Source organism: Haliotis rubra, unplaced genomic scaffold (assembly GCF_003918875.1).
Source record: "Haliotis rubra isolate DU_JTF1 unplaced genomic scaffold, ASM391887v1 Scf676, whole genome shotgun sequence".
Lineage (NCBI taxonomy): Eukaryota > Metazoa > Mollusca > Gastropoda > Lepetellida > Haliotidae > Haliotis > Haliotis rubra.
Genome location: NW_025767386.1, coordinates 551,266 through 570,701, shown reverse-complemented (window position 1 = coordinate 570,701; position 19,436 = coordinate 551,266). Strand labels below are relative to the sequence as shown.

At 41.0% G+C, this 19,436-nt stretch overlaps 1 protein-coding gene across 1 annotated transcript in view; it reads left to right on the top strand.

Annotated features, from left to right (window-relative positions):
• The first annotated feature begins 237 nt into the window (after positions 1 to 237).
• The window catches only part of LOC124257847, a 44,953-nt gene continuing 25,754 nt past the window's right edge, over positions 238 to 19,436 (top strand). Inside the window, exons 1-8 of the mRNA XM_046691993.1 lie at positions 238 to 561; positions 11,091 to 11,730; positions 12,518 to 13,453; positions 14,233 to 14,370; positions 14,836 to 15,004; positions 15,727 to 15,854; positions 16,288 to 16,354; positions 18,233 to 18,429. Coding sequence (XP_046547949.1) covers positions 11,128 to 11,730; positions 12,518 to 13,453; positions 14,233 to 14,370; positions 14,836 to 15,004; positions 15,727 to 15,854; positions 16,288 to 16,354; positions 18,233 to 18,429 — 2,238 coding nt within the window. The 5' untranslated portion in view covers positions 238 to 561; positions 11,091 to 11,127. The remainder of the gene's footprint in view (positions 562 to 11,090; positions 11,731 to 12,517; positions 13,454 to 14,232; positions 14,371 to 14,835; positions 15,005 to 15,726; positions 15,855 to 16,287; positions 16,355 to 18,232; positions 18,430 to 19,436) is intronic.

Sequence of the window (19,436 nt, the reverse complement as noted above, 5' to 3'; positions counted from 1 at the left end):
AAAAATATTCTTTCCGACCTTCCGCATGCACAGTGAACATAGAAAGTTGTAGTGTTGGGCTGTTATGAGCTATAAACACCCCCGCCCAGACGTGGCTGGTGACACGCCTGACTGCTCAGCCATCACCCACCGTCTCGCCATATATGTGACCTGGTTCGGTCAGGCTGTGTAGGCGAACGGTAGCGGGATTACCCTGGCTAAATTTAGACTTGGTTTTGCGAAATACTTGCCTTTATGAAGTTCAAAGAAGGCTATTCACAGCACGTGACTCTGATTAACCAATCAATATCGGCACTTAAGCTGAAGTGACGCATTCGTTTGAATAGCCTGAATAATGTTATTGTCAGCACATGATTCGCTGCAGATGGCATATTATATCATCTTGTGAGTTCATTCTGAAAGATTCACCAGGAACTAGGATAAAGGTCAAAGGATATATTTCAGTTTTCTACATGCCCCTCGCTTCCGTAATGGGCAGTCACGTGGTATAAACACTCAGTCGACAGTTTGAGGATTCAGAGTTACATCTGCGTTTGTTGTGGATGCATAACGTTCCTGGTGGTAAGTCTAATGTAACAGCAGACTGTAGCCTATTGTTGTGTGCAGAGCTCTAGTGCACGGAGACATGGTGATGATCCATATACACCTAAGCCCAGATTCCTAGTAAGCCTTTAAACCAAGCATCTTGTGCTTGTAGCTTACGATCTGGAGTACCGGGAATTCAAGCCCGTGAAGATCCGGGCTAGTGTTTTAAGGATCTTCAGCAACCCATGCCTGTCGTAAGAGGCGACTAACGGTTGACATAATGTCATCGTATCCCATGTGTGTAAATCGATGCACAACTGTTGTGCCAATGAACCAACAAGCGGGGAGTTCAACTCGGATGACTGTGTAGATTGATGCATTGGCGGTTGCAGGAAGGGGAGTGGGGGGTTGGGTGAATGGCTTTTGTATGTGTGTGTGTGTGTGTGTGTGTGTGTGGGGGTGGGGGGGGGGCTTATGCTGTTGTTTGCGATCTAACTTAAAAGCCGGCATTTTCAGTTATCCATGATTGTCGGAAGAGTTGATTATGGGATCAGACAGGTGGTCAATCTCCTTGATTTGATTGATGCTTATAATTGTACCCAAATTGCATGGATGCTCATTATGTCAGTCTCAGGGTTGTTTGGTCCAGACTCGATTATATACAGATGAAGTAACACATGCGAGGTGAAGCGTTATACAACATATACATTCTCAATATGATAGTTATAGGAACGTGATGTGTGATAATAGTAGCCTTCCCTCTCACCTGGAAAAGCTTACCGCAAGGTGTAGTTACAACAAAAGGTATAGTATTTATTATAACTGTTTAATTAATACTGACGTGGGCACAAAAGTGATATATATATATTGTAAAAAGATTTTAAAGGAATTTACCAACTGACCCTCTAAAAAGGGTTATAGAATTCATAGGTCGGTATTACAGGAAAGGTGTTGGGTTAGTTGCAGCAATATCACGGCGGGGAAGGGGTTGGGGGTGGGGGTCACCAGTAATGGGCTTCACACATTGTACCCATATGGAGAATCGAACCCGGGTCTTCTGCGTGACGAGCAAACGCTTGTACCAAAAGGCTACCCCACCGCCCCTAAAGAGTGGGGACGTTGATGTTTGGGTTAATAGCTAATCGATAACTGATATGATGTGATATCAGTTTAGGTGATGTATGATTAAATGGGGCTTAATATCGTGTTAATTATACCTGTGTCGACGGGTTCCTGTCATAGTTCTAGTACCCGGGAAGATCCGGCTTAAAACTGATGTTCAGTAACCCATGCTTGCCGTAAGAGGCGAGTATAGGGATTGCGTGGTGAGGCTCTCTGACTGGGTTGCGTGGATCGATGCTCATGATGTTGATCACTGGATCCTGGTCCAGACTCGATTATTTACAGACCGCTACCATATCGCTGGAATATTGACGAGTGTGTAAAGCTAAACTTACTGACTGACTCACTCACTCGCTCATAGTTGTAGGCCACTGAAATACATCATTGGCCCCGTGTACAAAGATGAAATGTTAACAATGAAATCCACATTTTATATTGACATTACAAACAATAGGGGTCATCGGAGGTGGTGTTCTTAGTCTATGATGATGCTAATGCAGTCGTAGAAACCTGACTTTGTTCTTGGCCGAGGTTTTCTATGGTGTGTGGATTATTGTTTTCATTTTAATCATTATCATTTCTATTTTATGTGTTATATGATGCATATACACTGACCAAGACGAATGTAGAACTGGATCAGGGAGCTATGAAAATCAAGTGCTGAAGAATCGCAATGGACTCACAGAATAGATTTTGCGATGGCCTGCTTATCGCCATTGTTGTTTTCAGTCTTATGTAAGATCTCGAGTGAGTGAGTGAGTGAGTACTTCTGAATGAAGACTGTGTTGTGTCATTCAAGCAACACGCACACCCAACATCACCGACCATATACACCTTTAACAATGTTAAAAGTATGCAACGAAGCACACAGTTAGGTGTATGGGAGAATAATGGAGGATTGGGTTCGGCTGTAATTTGAGCCATGAAACACATTTAAACCTTCTACAGACTGCTCCGAGACGGGAAGGATCATCCTAGCCTGACGGGTAGTCTCTAAATTTATATATATATATATATATATATATATATATATAATTAAATAAAAACGTTAATTAAATAATTTCTTTTAAACTGAACAGGAACCGGAGCGAGATGGGAGACTGAAATCTAGACTTGTTTCAGTTATGGGTTTTCCATTGCAGAAAGGGCTGGGCGGAAGGGAAGCTAGTGTGGGTTGTGAGACAGACTAGGAGTTATCCCAGCTCCAGCTCAAACAGTCACGTGTGGCCTGAGTCTGGGGCAAGGTCACCGTGGGGTGGGCCAATCCTAGGATCAAGTGACTCTAGAGGAAATTAAACCGACCATAGAGTTACCCGTTCTACACCAGACAGGATAACATCGGTTACTCATACAGTATATTAACTCTTTCATAATTGTGTGTGATATACTGATACATATCCCCAGAGGAAAGGCATTTCCACCACTATGCTAGCATCACATAATGGTGTAAGAGAGAGGACAGAGGCAATTGACAATTTGTCAGTCGGGTCAAGTGGAGTGTAATTATATCCATACACACAAACCGTAAACGTTCGTGCTGCTCGAGTCTCAGTCAATCGTTAGTAGTCTGTCTCACAGTCCCTGAATCGCATTATTTTCTATTCTGTCTAGCCCTTTTGCGGTGCTAAAGCCCTAAATGAAGCAAGTCTAGATTCCTCAGGCCCCAGGTTCTGAATCTCCCATCACAGTGTGGCTCCTTTCCAATTTATAAGGAATTGTTTGTTCCATCATCGTTATATGTATAAATGTATTCAGAGACTGGCCGTAAGTCTAAGTCTATACTTACACGGACACTTCCCATGTGGGTCCGCGGGCATTCAGTCTTATGTCAACAGTGCCGATTGAGCGCTTTGTTCCTTGGAGTTATGCTATCCGAGCATCTCGAGTGTTTTCAGATCCAACGCTCTAAATCTCACCTGAATTGTGAAATGGCGTTCATGTTCAATCAGATCCGAATTATGTTAGAAATGTTTGATGTATTTTACCTGTTTTCACGCATGCAACAGCTCGATAGCGCGCACAACGAAGTAAGGCCAATTTGTATTCTATTGTCTCCAAATTCGTATTGATACACGTTAATGATCAAGTTACGAACACCATTTTACTATGATGCTCAAAATGCCATGCTTAAAAACGTATGGGCATGGTGGCGTTAACACACCAAAGGTTCCTGATGAAGAGTATGGCTATTGTATTGTATACTTATCATCAAAAGTTTAGACTCACTTAAAACACTTCAAACGATATATTTTATGTATATATATGGTCGATTCCAACGAAAAGTGTACACAGCATGTTTGGGCCCATAACAATTTAGCATTACTATCTTCACTTATTTCGGGGTGCCCATCACATCGGCACAAGTGAGATGATTCGGGCCATATATAGCATGACTATTTTTAATGAAAAGTAGGCTTATTGGAGACAAAAACAGGTCATTTTTATTAATTTTGACTCATATTTTACAAATGTTTTGTTGAAAACATGTTGTGTGTTAAATACTATTCAAACTGCACGAACAGAAGTTTATAAATCTGATTGCCAAATATTTCGTGAATAAATCCCCTGGAATGATTTTGTCTAGGGCTTAATTCGTAATTCTGGTAATTTGTTTTCAAGTGATATTTTTTTGCGTAACCTACGAATACAGTTTTCAATGACTCTGTCAATTTATGTAAATGCAACACAAAGTTATGTTTTGTATTACTTTTTATAGCATTAATATGTAAAGAACTCAAATGCAATGGCGTTACATAATATTTCTTATAAGTAATAATCTAAACAATTGTTAGAAAATCAAAGTCTGATTTGGTAAAAAAAATCACGTTACCTACATATACCATTAAATATGTTGCTGTTTCCACAGATGAACACATTAGTGAATGATATCCTACGTTCAAGGGCCAAAGGGCCACAAGATATACGTGTGCCACATCTGAACATTTTCTGTGCTGTTTTTACGAAGATATCACACAAAATAACCTGTATTCGTAGGTAAATTTTAACTCCCAAATGTTACTTACAAGTGCCAACAACTGATCACATTCAAATAGATTGGTGGAATGACAACACGTGACATGTGTTCCATTAGGAAGTCATCATAGATGAGACCAGACAACATCTTGGTGATTCGTAAGTGTATTTTACATTTTCTGTAAGAATGTTATATAAATAAACCCATGTCGCAATAACATAGGATCAATATGACTAACCAACTTTAATTTTAGTGAGGTTTTAAGCCTTATTATTGTAAAAAAAAGCCTCAGACTGGAAGTGGAATTGACATTGGGGGCTCAAATTGGTCCGCTGGGATTTTCCCGGTTGTGGCTCACGGTATTTGTACGTAACATGTATTCGTTGTTAACAAAATGAAATAGAGAACACAATACACTACTATAACATAATTTGTACTGAAGACAATTATTGCAGATCATAAATAAACTGATTAGGTACGCAGTACTGCATAATAATAGGTTGAAATGGTTCCTTTGAATTTCAAATGGCTACATAACTGGGTGCCGTTCCACTAACCGATCTTAGCCCTATGCCAATCGTAAACCCCTAAAATCCCAATCTTAGCGTGACGTTACGATCGGCATACCGTTCCACTAACCAATCTTACCTAAGTCAATCGTAAAGTTAAGATTCAAAGTCTAAGTTGCTCATGACCAACTTAGGATAGCTAAAATCAATCGTAGAGAAACCAAAATGGTGGCTTTCCTATTCTATGTGAAAATTAAGAAAGCGAGCATTTCACCGTGAGCGTCCCCTAAAGTCCCCCATGAAATGAATTTGTATATTCCTGTGATGTAAACAAACACTGCACTGAAGCCTTACAAATGTCAGGCCAGTCTGACCACTGTCGTCATGGGAACACAACCGAGCGAGTCGGTGTAACACAATTGTACAACAATATTGCAACGTCATGGTTAAGAATAGGGACAGCCGTAAAGTGAACAATGTTCTGAAGCAAAAAGATACAAATATGTTTGATTTCACTGCGCATATTTGGTGGGGGATTCTAAAGGCAGGCCGCGTGTTATTCAAGACCACTGACAGATTCTACATACGTTATAGCCTCGTCACGCCTTGTTATTCTGATTGACAAGGTTCAGGCACATATTAAAAGCTCTGACACAACTGACATTTTTAAAGTCCAGACTTAAAACCTGTTCTCAGTATATTACTTATAATCTCGGCTGTAAATATTCTCGTGTAAATTATCTGTACACAGCGCTTTGAGCATGCCCAAGGATGTGGAATAGGGGCACTATAAATATGCATTTATTAATATTATATTATGCTTGATACCCAGCGTTCTCACGCACTTGCACCTGAAACCAAGGTGCTCACTACCCTAATATTTTGCTCTAGGTTTTTTCACCACGTTTACCACGTTTTGGAAAAATACCCATGAAGGCCCAGGTCAGAATATTGAACTTCAATAACCCATGCCTGTCGTAAGAGGCCACTAACGGGATCGGGTGGTCAGGCTCGCTGACTTGGTTGACACATGTCATCGGTTCCCAACTGCGCAGATCGATACGCATGCTGTTGATCACTGGATTGTCTGGTCCAGACTCGATTATTTATAGCTAAGAAACATAGCGTTCACTACGCTCATGTTAGTGAACGCTATGCATCTTAGCTAGATTATTTACAGACCGCCGCCAAATAGCTGGACTATTGCTGAGTGTGGCGTAAATCTAAACTCACTCACTCACTCAGTTGGTTCGTAAACTACTTTCTATCATTTGCTAGACTATGCAAAGGGAGATAACTCGTGCCTCGCATTCCTCTATCTCTCGCACGAAAGAGTCTCAATCTAAGCTTGGATCGGATCGTAAGATCGGGACCGGCTACGATAGGCCTAAGATCGGGTGGTGGAACGGGTGTAACTTTTAGCTAAGACGATTGTAAAATTAGCGTAACTTGCTAAGATTGATCTTAGATAAGATCGGTTAGTGGAACGGCACCCTGAGCGTTCAATAAAAATGTTCTGCAATTCGTGGTTTAGACTTTATTATAGTGATATAATGAATTATTTTTGAGTGAAATGTAAGGAAATAAGTTGATTTTGGTGATGAAAGTAAAAGTTTGCATGATATCACGCGATAAACGGCAGATTAGTTGGTAACATGTGTATTCGTTGGTAAAATTCCGTATTTGTAGGTAACATCAGTCAGTGTGTCTTGTTCAGGGCTGTCACCGATGCACTTGCGAACATAGGAGAATTGAGACTGTAGTAGAAGTTAGTTGCATGGGTTTAGTAATTAGATTTGTCAAAGGTATGTCGTATTCGTAGGTAGTTCGTTTTTGTAGTTGAAACTTTCTGTAAATGTCTATCTAATATCAACTGTCATTGCAAAATATGGGTAATTAAAGCAGAGTTATAGTTCAGTAAGACGCATAATGTATTGATTGTTTTAGTGACATGTTTATCTGTACATAATGGTATATGGTGTACGGTAATAGTTCAAGCGTGTTAAACATTATTTTACAATGCATCAGTTCATGTGTAAACAGTACCTTTAAACAGTATTGAATATTTTGCAAAATGTAGTTTAGAACAGTTGACCGAAGTAAGTGGCTATATTTACACTAGTGAGTCTAAACTTTAGATGGGAAGTATATCATCAACACGAGTTATCAGGGTGACTCATTTGTTATGTTTGCTATGCTCTTTTGTACCCACCACCATTTCTGGTCTCTGATATTGCTGGGATATTGCTACAAGCGGTGTAAAACTTAACTTAACTCACTACACAGCGGTTGTGTTTGACAATTGTATAGTGTATACTGTACACCCTAAACTCGAGGACTCATTGCGGTTATTTTACTATGTTGACATGCAATGCTCTATTCAAAACACTCGTCTGCTGGGAATTCCGGTTTCAACAACCCCGTCAACACGACATACAAACGACGCGAACGACATCCTCGACGCGTCACTGATCTGAGTGTCCCTTGCCCGCCGTCTGTTCCGCGTCAGTGCGTAGAACGCTGTCAAGTGATTACTGACTGTAGGCGTAGCCCTTGTGTATGAAGTGGGTCAGGCTGACCCACAACGAGCGCATCACCTGCCGATTATTCTGTTGAGTGCATTTACTGGATCCTGCTCTCCAGGTGCACGTGATCGGGGTCGGCTGCTGCTGCATCTACAACTGCAACGTCTACGCGCAGTCCTTCTACTCAGATAACATCTGAAACCTCTAGCGTAACTCGTGAAAATCCGGGTTAGATTTAGCCCTGACCAATCCATGCTTGCACAGCCTGCCATACCGACCCGAAAACACCGTACACAGTACTATTCTAGCTACATGGCAAGTCTACATTACTACAAACAGGAAGTCAAACTATTATATCTACTACTATATAACCAATCCATGCTTGCCCAGCCTGCCATTCCTACCCGAAAACACCGTACACAGTACTATTCCAGCTACATGGCAAGTCTACATTACTACAACCAGGAAGTCAAACTATTATATCTACTACTATATAACCAATCCATGCTTGCCCAGCCTGCCATACTGAACCAAAACACCGTACACAGTACTATTCCAGCTAAATGGCTAGTCTACATTACTACAAACGGGAAGTCAAACTATTATATCTACTACTATATAACCAATCCATGCTTGCACAGCCTGCCATACCGACCCAAAACACCGTACACAGTACTATTACAGCTATATGGCAAGTCTAAAATACTACAACCGGGAAGTCAAAATATTATATCTACTACTATATTACCAATCCATGTTTGCCCAGCCTGCCATACCGACCCAAAACACGGTACACAGTACTATTCCAGCTACATGGCAAGTCTACATTACTACAACCGGGAAGTCAAACTATTATATCTACTACTATATAACCAATCCATGCTTGCCCAGCCTGCCATACTGACCCAAAACACCGTACACAGTACTATTCCAGCTATATGGCAAGTCTACATTACTACAAACGGGAAGTCAAACTATTATATCTACTACTATATAACCAATCCATGCTTGCCCAGCCTGCCATTCCTACCCGAAAACACCGTACACAGTACTATTCCAGCTACATGGCAAGTCTACATTACTACAACCAGGAAGTCAAACTATTATATCTACTACTATATAACCAATCCATGCTTGCCCAGCCTGCCATACTGAACCAAAACACCGTACACAGTACTATTCCAGCTAAATGGCTAGTCTACATTACTACAACCGGGAAGTCAAACTATTATATCTACTACTATATAACCAATCCATGCTTGCCCAGCCTGCCATTCCTACCCGAAAACACCGTACACAGTACTATTCCAGCTACATGGCAAGTCTACATTACTACAACCAGGAAGTCAAACTATTATATCTACTACTATATAACCAATCCATGCTTGCCCAGCCTGCCATACTGAACCAAAACACGGTACACAGTACTATTCCAGCTATATGGCAAGTCTACATTACTACAAACGGGAAGTCAAACTATTATATCTACTACTATATAACCAATCCATGCTTGCCCAGCCTGCCATACCGACCCAAAACACCGTACACAGTACTATTCCAGCTATATGGCAAGTCTACATTACTACAAACGGGAAGTCAAACTATTATATCTACTACTATATAACCAATCCATGCTTACCCAGCCTGCCATACCGACACACAACACTGTACACAGTACTATTCCAGCTATATGGCAAGTCTAAATTACTACAAACGGGAAGTCAAACTATTATATCTACTACTATATAACCAATCCATGCTTGCACAGCCTGCCATACCGACCCAAAAACACCGTACACAGTACTATTCCAGCTACATGGCAGGTCTAAATTACTACAACCGGGAAGTCAAACTATTATATCTACTACTATATAACCAATCCACGCTTGCCTACCCTGCCATACCGACCCAAAACACCGTACACAGTACTATTCCAGCTACATGGTAAGTCTACATTACTACAAACGGGAAGTCAAACTACTATATCTACTACTATATAACCAATCCATGCTTGCCCAGCCTGCCATACCGACCCAAAACACGGTACACAGTACTATTCCAGCTACATGGCAAGTCTACATTACTACAAGCGGGAAGTCAAACTATTATATCTACTACTATATAATCAATCCATGCTTGCCCAGCCTGCCATACCGACTCAAAAACACCGTACACAGTACTATTCCAGCTACATGGCAAGTCTAAATTACTACAACCGGGAAGTCAAACTATTATATCTACTACTATATAACCAATCCACGCTTGCCCACCCTTCCATACTGACCCAAACACCGTACACAGTACTATTCCAGCTACATGGTAAGTCTACATTACTACATTTCACCTTGAAAATCAAAAAAGTTTCGGAAGACCTTTTTATGATATTTAAGATCCATTTTCGGTAAAATATGTTCATTTCAGAGACTAGGTTTGCAACCGGGAAGTCAAACTATTATATCTACTACTACATAACCAATCCTGCTACTTATACAACTTATGCGGTTATGTATCTACTTTATTATCTTTCTCCCCTGTGGATTCTGGTAAGGAATACGTGTCCTCCGTAACTTATGGCTATCGTAAGTGGTGAGTTGAAGGCTCCCGTGATCAGTCTCGTGTCTTGCGAGTCTACGTGCATGTCATTGTATCGATGCTGCGTAGATATATGTTTATGATGTCAAACATTTGATTGTCTGGTCCAGATTAATTACAGACAGATGTCATCCATCATGCACAATTGCGTAAACTAAAGTCTTGCTATTTGTCACTGGATTGTCAGGTATATACACAAAGCCGCCATATGACCAGCCAGACAAAGCATACGCTCAGCGTTAAACGATAATCATTACAGCAATTGGCCATTGTCTGATATACACTTGCGTCTGTCATGTATGTAAGTAGCTACATGATGTCTATGCGTTCTATCCAGTATAAAAATCTATCGTAGAGGCTGCTTGTGGGATGACGCAAGATGTCATACTGTACCATTGAAATATTTTATACATTGCAATTGGTATTGACTGCCATTAGTCTCGTTTGTTTCTGACACATTACAATTGGGCGTGTTGGTTTGGTTGTTGTTTTACGCCGCACTCAGCAATATTCCAGCTATATGGCGGCGGTCTATAAATATCCGAGTCTGGACAAGACAATCCAGTAATCAAAAGCACGAGCATCGATCTGCGCAATTGGGATACAAAGACGTCTACCAAGTGAGTGAGCTTGACCACCCGATCCTGCTAGTTGCATCTTACGGCAAGCAGGGCTACTGAATATCACTTCTAACCCGGACAATCACGGGTTCACACCCGTATAAAGATATCCATTCTCTACTGTTAATTAAACAAATGAATACGTGTGAAATGTCACGAACTGAAGTGTCATTGGATTGTTTTAAGATTCAACCAACACGTTGGTGTTTTTTTATGTTTACAGGGTAAACGTTAGGTGTTTGGTCCAATCAAGGGACAAGATGGAAACTCCTGTCGTTACAAGGGACCAGAGCCCATCAAGTGTGATGCATAGTCGCCATGGAGATGATGTTCAGGGTGCTTCTGGAGGTGGTGAAGCAGGGCAAAATGTACATGGCGTACATGGAGGTCCTTCTGCTGCTTCCAACCACATTCGTACCAAAGAGACGGATGGGGCCTCTATCACGTCTTTAGATTCTGTAAAATCACGGGATAATTCTGAGGCTGAACATAAAACTGATCTGAGTGTAAGCAGTAAATGGAAAGTTACTGAAAGACTTGATGAGAAACTTCTTGCCTCTCGCAAACCACCATTACTTGCTCCAATTGTTAAGTGGATGTGGACTATACTGATTGGAGTATTTCTTCTCGCATGCCTGTCAGCCAGCAAGCTTTCCGTCGTGGGTCTGGCAGAAAGACTCAACAACTCTACCAAAGAAGCTATCTCTGCGAGCACCAGAGAGGGGAGGATAGAAGCTACTCGTGTGTTTCTGATGCTCGCCCTGATTTTACTTGTGCCGTGCTGTTTCAATTTCCTAAGAGCTGTGATCCTCTCTTTATTCCGGAAGGACATGCCGTGGCCAAGCATCAAGTCTATAATAATAGTGAGTATTTTCAGGTCTCTATCCCACATCTTGTTTCTAGTCTTGTTTTTCAACAATGAATGAATTCAAATGCTATTTGAAAAGTTAGTACACCCAAGGGCACTATTAAATGGCCTGTGGAACCCTAAGAACTAAATAATGTCAATCAAATACCCCTTTTCAGAGTTGGGCCCCACATGCGACCAAGAAACCTGTGATCTTCCAAACGAACCCCACTTCTGTTGACCATATGTCTTACATTCCCTTATGTCTCGACCATGGGATTTTGGCATGCTACGGGAGGCAACTCCGAAGCATACGTTTTTGCATAATGAGGTGAGGTGAGGTGAAATTGGGTTTATCGTCGTGCTTGAGAATATTTCGCTCATATGATGACGTGCATGCGTGTGTATGTGTATGTGCGGCTGCTTGTACTAGCCCACACTGAAGCTGGTTTTATAGTGTTAGGCCACTGAGATACCATGCCGCAGTGAAGCATGAATACCCCACTCAGACACATTATACTGGCTCCAAGCCATTAATGCCGAGCGCCAGATAGGGACCAAAAAGTACCATATTTTAACGTCTTTTGGTATGACGCGGTCGGAGATCAGACCCGCGACATTCCGCTCACCGGGCGGACGCTCTAACCACTACACCACGGAGGCGGTCTTTTGCATAGCGGTGCCTTGGACATATGAACCACTTCTTTCATCTTGAATTAACCTACCATTAAATAAGTCAAATGCTTACCGATGTCAAACGGAACTAACACACTCATTTAAGGATATATACTATATTTTTGCAGGGTATTGGTGCTGCTGTACTGGAATCGTTTGGAGTGTGTTTGTTTGCGTTGAAGGTTTTGGTGAAATACAAAGGCTACCTCACCATACTTCTGATGAATGCTGTGCTCGTTGTTCCACTTGTTGTCAACACAGTTTTCTACGCAATCCACAGACGACGACAACGAAGGGGCACGGCAGTCTGTGCCATTTCCGCGTTGGCGTGCGTGTTTCAAGTTGCTGGTTTGGGATTAGTTCTGTTTCTGGTTCTAGAACAGGACACGAATAGCGACATATGGCATGCCTTAGTTTCCATTGCTTGTCTCACTGTAGCTTGGGTCCCAGCCATACAGAAACTGACTGTAAAATCGAAACTTGAAACAGATGCCAGTTCCAGCTCAGGAGAAATAGCTTACTCCAGGATAGGAGACACCGAGACTCACTTTGCAGGACCCGGATTGCAGTCAGCCGGTTCATCATGGAAGATGGGAATCATATCCAACTTTGTCAAAGCTGTGTGTGTGTTGGTTTTCAGCTACATATTGTTTTACGTTGACGGCAACATCTATTCAACTGAAATGCTGTTGAAGAATGAGACGTATGAAGATTTCCTTGCGGCTTGGAGGTTTGTCATCAACAGTAACTGTAATTACTTCCTCACTAACATACATGCAACATTGGTCGGATACTTTCTTTCCTTACTTGCCTGTCAGACTGCCGTACACAAATGGGCCTTTGCTATCCCAATCTGTCTAACTTGCCCTCTGTTCGTGGTAGTTTTGCTGGTGAAAAGTTGCTGTTTAGTCGCCTTGCCTTTCTCTCCCGGGGCGTGTGTAGACGACAACAGGAACCTATGGGCTGTGATAGTAGCGACAGCTTGTTTCTGTCTCGCTCATCTTCATTGTACAACGCTGCTGATTTTCAGAAGCAAGTTCATCCCACCCCAAAAGGAATCATCAGTAAGTACTGTGGCTTAATATACTATAACCGTTGCAGTAAATAGAAGAAATGCAAAAGAATACCAAATCTTGAATATCAACAGAAAGAGATTTCACGCCATGAAGGCACAATACGATTTGTAAGTTTGATAACAAACGAAGAAGAAATAGTCTACCACCCATGCCCACCTCTTCTGATAATATTCAGACAAAGAAGATTTCGCAAAAGTGAACCTGAACTATGGAACATGCCGTCACATTTGTAATGAATACTAATTTCTTGTACATTGGTTTGACATTTCCGAACAGGCTGATTGCTTGTTTGAATATTCCAAATCAAACCTACTGAACGGTTGTAAGAATCTGAATATTCACGTCAGTCATTACAAGGATTTGTGTCAACAGGTTAAATGTGTCATCAGGCCAAGGACATAGCAACAGTACAATTTACTGATTGATAAATCCAGCCAAGCAGCAGTGGGGCCGTGCCTAAAATATAATTCATTTGATAGTTACTCGATTATTTACAATCTGCAGTAATACAACCTACTTCGGTGTAAAGGAATACATACGACTGTTCAAGTCACACTTTAGAAACTGCATTACAAACGATATCCCCATTGTATGCATTTATTGTAACTAATGGGAAAATAGACCACAAGTCACTTTTAATTTTCGATTTGGTTGAATGACACAAACTAAAAACATTGTCTAAGATACCCAATACAATAACTAAGACATGTTCCAATACATGTTTTGAAGTGAGCAGGCATTCATGGTGATAATATTTTCATCATCAGATATTCTGGCTGCCATCCTACAATGGCGTTCTGCTGGAGCAGTGGTTGATCCTCAACAGGCAGACAGAGCAAAGAGAACAACCACGCCCAACCCACAGGAGGAGTCGAGTGTACATCTGTACGACCATGTACAGAGAGGTATTTTCTTGCATATGTGTCCAATTTTGTGTCAACATATGCTTATTTTGAGAAGAAGCTATACAGGTTTTAAAAGAGTGTGCCCACATTCATGAAGTTCTACTGGATTCATTGAAAGAACATAATGTTTTTGTCAATATGGTCAAGATATGAGAATACATGTCACAAAACATACCTCTGAGATGATCGTAAATCCAATACTGTAACATCGTCTCACGAGAGTAAGTGATTCTACAGCTTTATGGAACGGGTATTAGTGATCCAGTCATATCATAGTCTATCATATTGTCTGTTGCTTCATCTGAAACTGTCAAAGAGCATAACGGAGACCGATTAGTATGTGGATTTGAGGAGGACAAATCCTCCTCCCATGCTCATGTCAGTGATAAAACAGTCTATTTTACCATCTAGGTGATTTAAGTGCATTATATCTATTTTGGTTCCTCTCTGTCTCTGTATCACCAGACACAAGACGAGATGAGACAACTTCTCCAGTCCATCAACCAAATCAACTTGGCTCGTTTTCATAATGACAGGTTCTTCGAGTCACATATCATGTTCGACAGTGGAATACGGAAGAAAAATATCTCAGAATTTCCTCTTCAGCTCCTGACTCTGATCCAAGAAACTCTAGGCACGTATCTATCACAATGACTTTCCCTTTTACCGTGAGCTAGGATCCACCTTTGACAGATTCGTTTCATCGTAGGCGGTCCCAAAGACACTATATCACACCACACTTCTCTAAAAATATATAATGCATTTCTGTCAATAATATTATCAGCTCTCAGGGAAACTACTATTAAAATGGCGTAGTTAGATTACAATAATAGATTAAAAAGTTCGAACGAATGAATGCAACTCAGCAATACATCGACTCTCACGCCCTCTTTTGGCACACACTGACAACATCGCGTGCGACAGTTTTCGATGCACGGAGCAATTGTTTACTTTCTATATATGGCAAGTGTTTCTCTGCTTGGAAGATACTCGCCTTGAAGTTTCAATTATCGAAATCAGGCAAGTCGTAAGGATAATTACCAATAGTCTTTTATTGCATCAATGGGAAGCTAAAGTGAGTGCATATGCTCCAATATGTAAAACATAGGGCAAAATATGTGGCATTGTGCCTTTAAAGCCAATAACGGTGGTTCCAGATCCATGACTGCTCTGGTTATTTATTTACGGGGGGTAGAGGGGTGATGTAGCATCGGGAAGGACATATATACATTTGGCCGTGGTTGTCAGTCAAGTTGTGTAAGCCCTCAGAATATCCTCTTAGCCTGCAGAACAAGATTTGGGTTCCCTGTTTGAGATACACATGTTATGTCCAACCTCGCACCTTATTCCATTCAGGTATCCTGACAGACAACTGCACGAAGGTGGAGACGCCATATGGGATGAAGTTGAGCTGGAACCTGCCACAGTCAGCTTCAGACGTCAGACCAATGACGTTTAACATACATCTTAAGGACGAACGCAAGGTAATAATTCAATCACACAAATCTTTAAGTTACGATGAGATTGCAAGTGGTATGCTTTTTTGTATCTAAAAGTGAGGGAAAACGTTTCCATTTTCGTAAACTATTTAACCTTTTCTAAAGGAAATGATAAGTTAATTGTAGCGTCACTGGTATTATCCATGAATACTCAGTGCCAATGAGAAAGTGCTCAAATGTGTTTTATGGTAATACACTTTTCAGTAAATTACAGATTCTAGCACCTGTGTTGGGTCATCTGGTAATAAAAACTTGGTCACTGCGTGTTCCTTCCTTAAACATCGTGTTTCGATTCTATCGAACCTCGGGTAGCTCAAACCATTATCTAAGGTCCGTTCAATTTCGATAGTTCCTCAAATGACATTACCCCAGTTCGTCTAGTGTTAGTTGATCCAGCTTAAAACATGTCTTTCTGCAGGTTCGAAACAAGAAACGCTGGAGTCAAATCATGTACATGTCCTACGTGATCGACTTCCTGGTGACCTGTAAGTAGTCTACATGACAGAATAGGTCAATGTACGTGTGAGTGCTTAAGTGGCATGGAATGTATTTGGGGTAGGCTAATGCGTGTAAGTAAAAATGGGTACCCGGTGGTATCAGTCATATGACTATTAACCTTCTAGCGCCGCATAAGTGGCCATGTCAAATTATTAGACAGGTCTCTCAGAGTAGAGAGATAGGTTCGAGTTCTATACTGAGTTCCATATTTGATTATTTATGTATTATTTGTCAATTTCCCTCTATGCATGCTTTATCAAATACACAAATTAGAGCTTTCGTATCTGAGGGGCGGTGGGGTAGCCTTGTGGTTAAAGTGCTTGCTCCTGACGCCGAAGGCCCGGGTTCGATTCCCCACATGGATAAAATGTGTGAAGCCCATTTCTGGTGTCCCCCGCCGTGATATTGCTGGAATATCGCTAGAAGCGGCGTAAAACCAAAGTCACTCACTCACTTTTGTATCGGAAACATCCTTGAGTGCAGCCTCTGAAACTCATCATGATGGAGCTATAACATATGTCACTTAAAATGCGATTCGATCTTGTCGGACAAATTGGCTTCTCACAAAATCAACAGTCTTGAGATGAAAGAAAACTTACAGTTTCCTACTCCTGCGCCCGTTTTTTTCTGACTTTGTACATGACCTTATATCGTGATTGCTTTGACGGACGTTGAAAGAGTGGACTACCTGACCAGTTGAATTCTCAAAAGCTGCATACCATACCAGTGTTTATGTGTTAATCTATGCAGACTGGTTTCTTGGCAATGTTGGTGTTATAGATCTGTAATACCCTCTGCTACTTTCAATTAGGTCATCTATGCCTCTGTTAACAAACAGCGCTGTTAACTTGTGTAGATTTATCTATTAAAGGTACAGCAGTTAGGTACTTCCCTAAGATCCTTTTTGTTATAACCTGTGTGTCATTGCCTGGTGTTTATAAAACAAACACTCTGGGACCTTTGAGACATCGATCTGATTATCGATTAAAAAAATTCACCCAGGTTTCTTTATTCACATCCTATGTTGGATATGATATGGACTCGAACAATTTCCATTTATTGTTGGAATTAATATCAAGACAAAATTGAAAAGCAATCAAGTAATTAACAATATATTGCGTGTCATCATTGGAGAGCGGGCCTTGACTACCATGACAAATGTTTACAAAGGGAGGGAACTCTTGTCTTAGTATTTCCACGTTTCTGATTTGTCAATCCATACGATCCGTCACACAAGATAGGGACAATTCGTGTTCAACTGGTTGAGAGCATGTCAACGTTGATACGACTAGGGTGTTCATACATCAACTGAGGTCGATTCTACAAGTAGTTACTACAAGACGACGTGAGAATATACCTTTTAGCGCCCTAGGATTCCATAATAAAACATTTCAATTGGAGGTTTCGCCCTTATATGATTCCGGTTTGTTATCCAAATTCATGTTCATTATGCCTTTAAACAAATCAGTAAATGTCAACTAGTTTGTCCATGATATGTCTGCGTTACTGTGGGAATAATTTCACATACAGCTTACACACGATTGTCCATGCCAACTCGAAAGGATCAAACGTTTATGCCACGGCACAGAGGATGGGTTTGTGATCAAAACTATTAAACCACATAAGTCTGTTATAACACACACACACACACACACACACACCAACAAATCCTGGTATCACAGCTGAGAGATTTCAAACAATTCTCATGTGGAGGTGTGTCACTTCATCATACTCTGACCACATCTTGCTCTATAAGATGTTTATTTTCCTTTCAGATCTAATTGTGGAACAGTTGCAATTTAGAGGTGTTTAATACTGATGCTCACGAGAGTATTAATTTGCTCTTCTTTGTTTGGTATCATCAGCGATTGATGAAGACTGCTTCATCCTGACGACGGATGGTGATGTCGCATTTACTCCAGAATCGGTGGAAGCGCTTCTTGATCTCATGACACGTGACCCCACAGTTGGTGCAGTATGCGCACGCACCCACCCAATCGGAAGTGGACCTCTTGTATGGTATCAAGTGTTCGAGTATGCAATAGGACACTGGTTTCAGAAGGTGGGTGTTTTGTAATCCTCACTGACATGCAGTTACATCAGACATTTCTTATATCCCACGAGTTAGCCAGTGGTTAGAGCGTTTACATCAAAGATCTGAGTTCTATTCCCGAGAATGCGTACAATGTGTGGAGGTAGTTTCTGGAGAATATTGCTAAAGCGAAGTACAACTAACCTCACTCAGTCTAATATGATGGGCATACAAACACACATGACATTCTTGTACCCTCACTCAGTCTTATATGATGGACATACAAACACATGTGACATTCTTGTACCCCCAGTCAGTCTTATATGATGGACATACAAACACATGTGACATTCTTGTACCCTCACTCAGTCTTATATGATGGGCATGCAAACACACATGACATTCTTGTACCCTCACTCAGTCTTATAAGATGGGCATACAAACACACATGACATTCTTGTACCCTCACTCAGTCTTATATGATGGACATACAAACACACATGACATTCTTGTACCCTCACTCAGTCTTATATGATGGACATACAAACACACATGACATTCTTGTACCCTCACTCAGTCTCATATGATGGACATACAAACACACATGACATTCTTGTACCCTCACTCAGTCTTATATGATGGACATACAAACACACATGACATTCTTGTACCCTCACTCAGTCTTATATGATGGACATACAAACACACATGACATTCTTGTAACCTCACTCAGTCTTATATGATGGGCATGCAAACACACATGACATTCTTGTACCCTCACTAAGTCTTATAAGATGGGCATACAAACACACATGACATTCTTGTACCCTCCCTCAGTCTTATATGATGGACATACAAACACAGATGACATTCTTGTACCCCCACTCAGTCTTATATAATGGACATACAAACACACATGACATTCTTGTACCCTCACTCACTCTTATATGATGGGCATACAAACACACATGACATTCTTGTACCCTCACTCAGTCTTATATGATGGACATACAAACACACATGACATTCTTGTACCC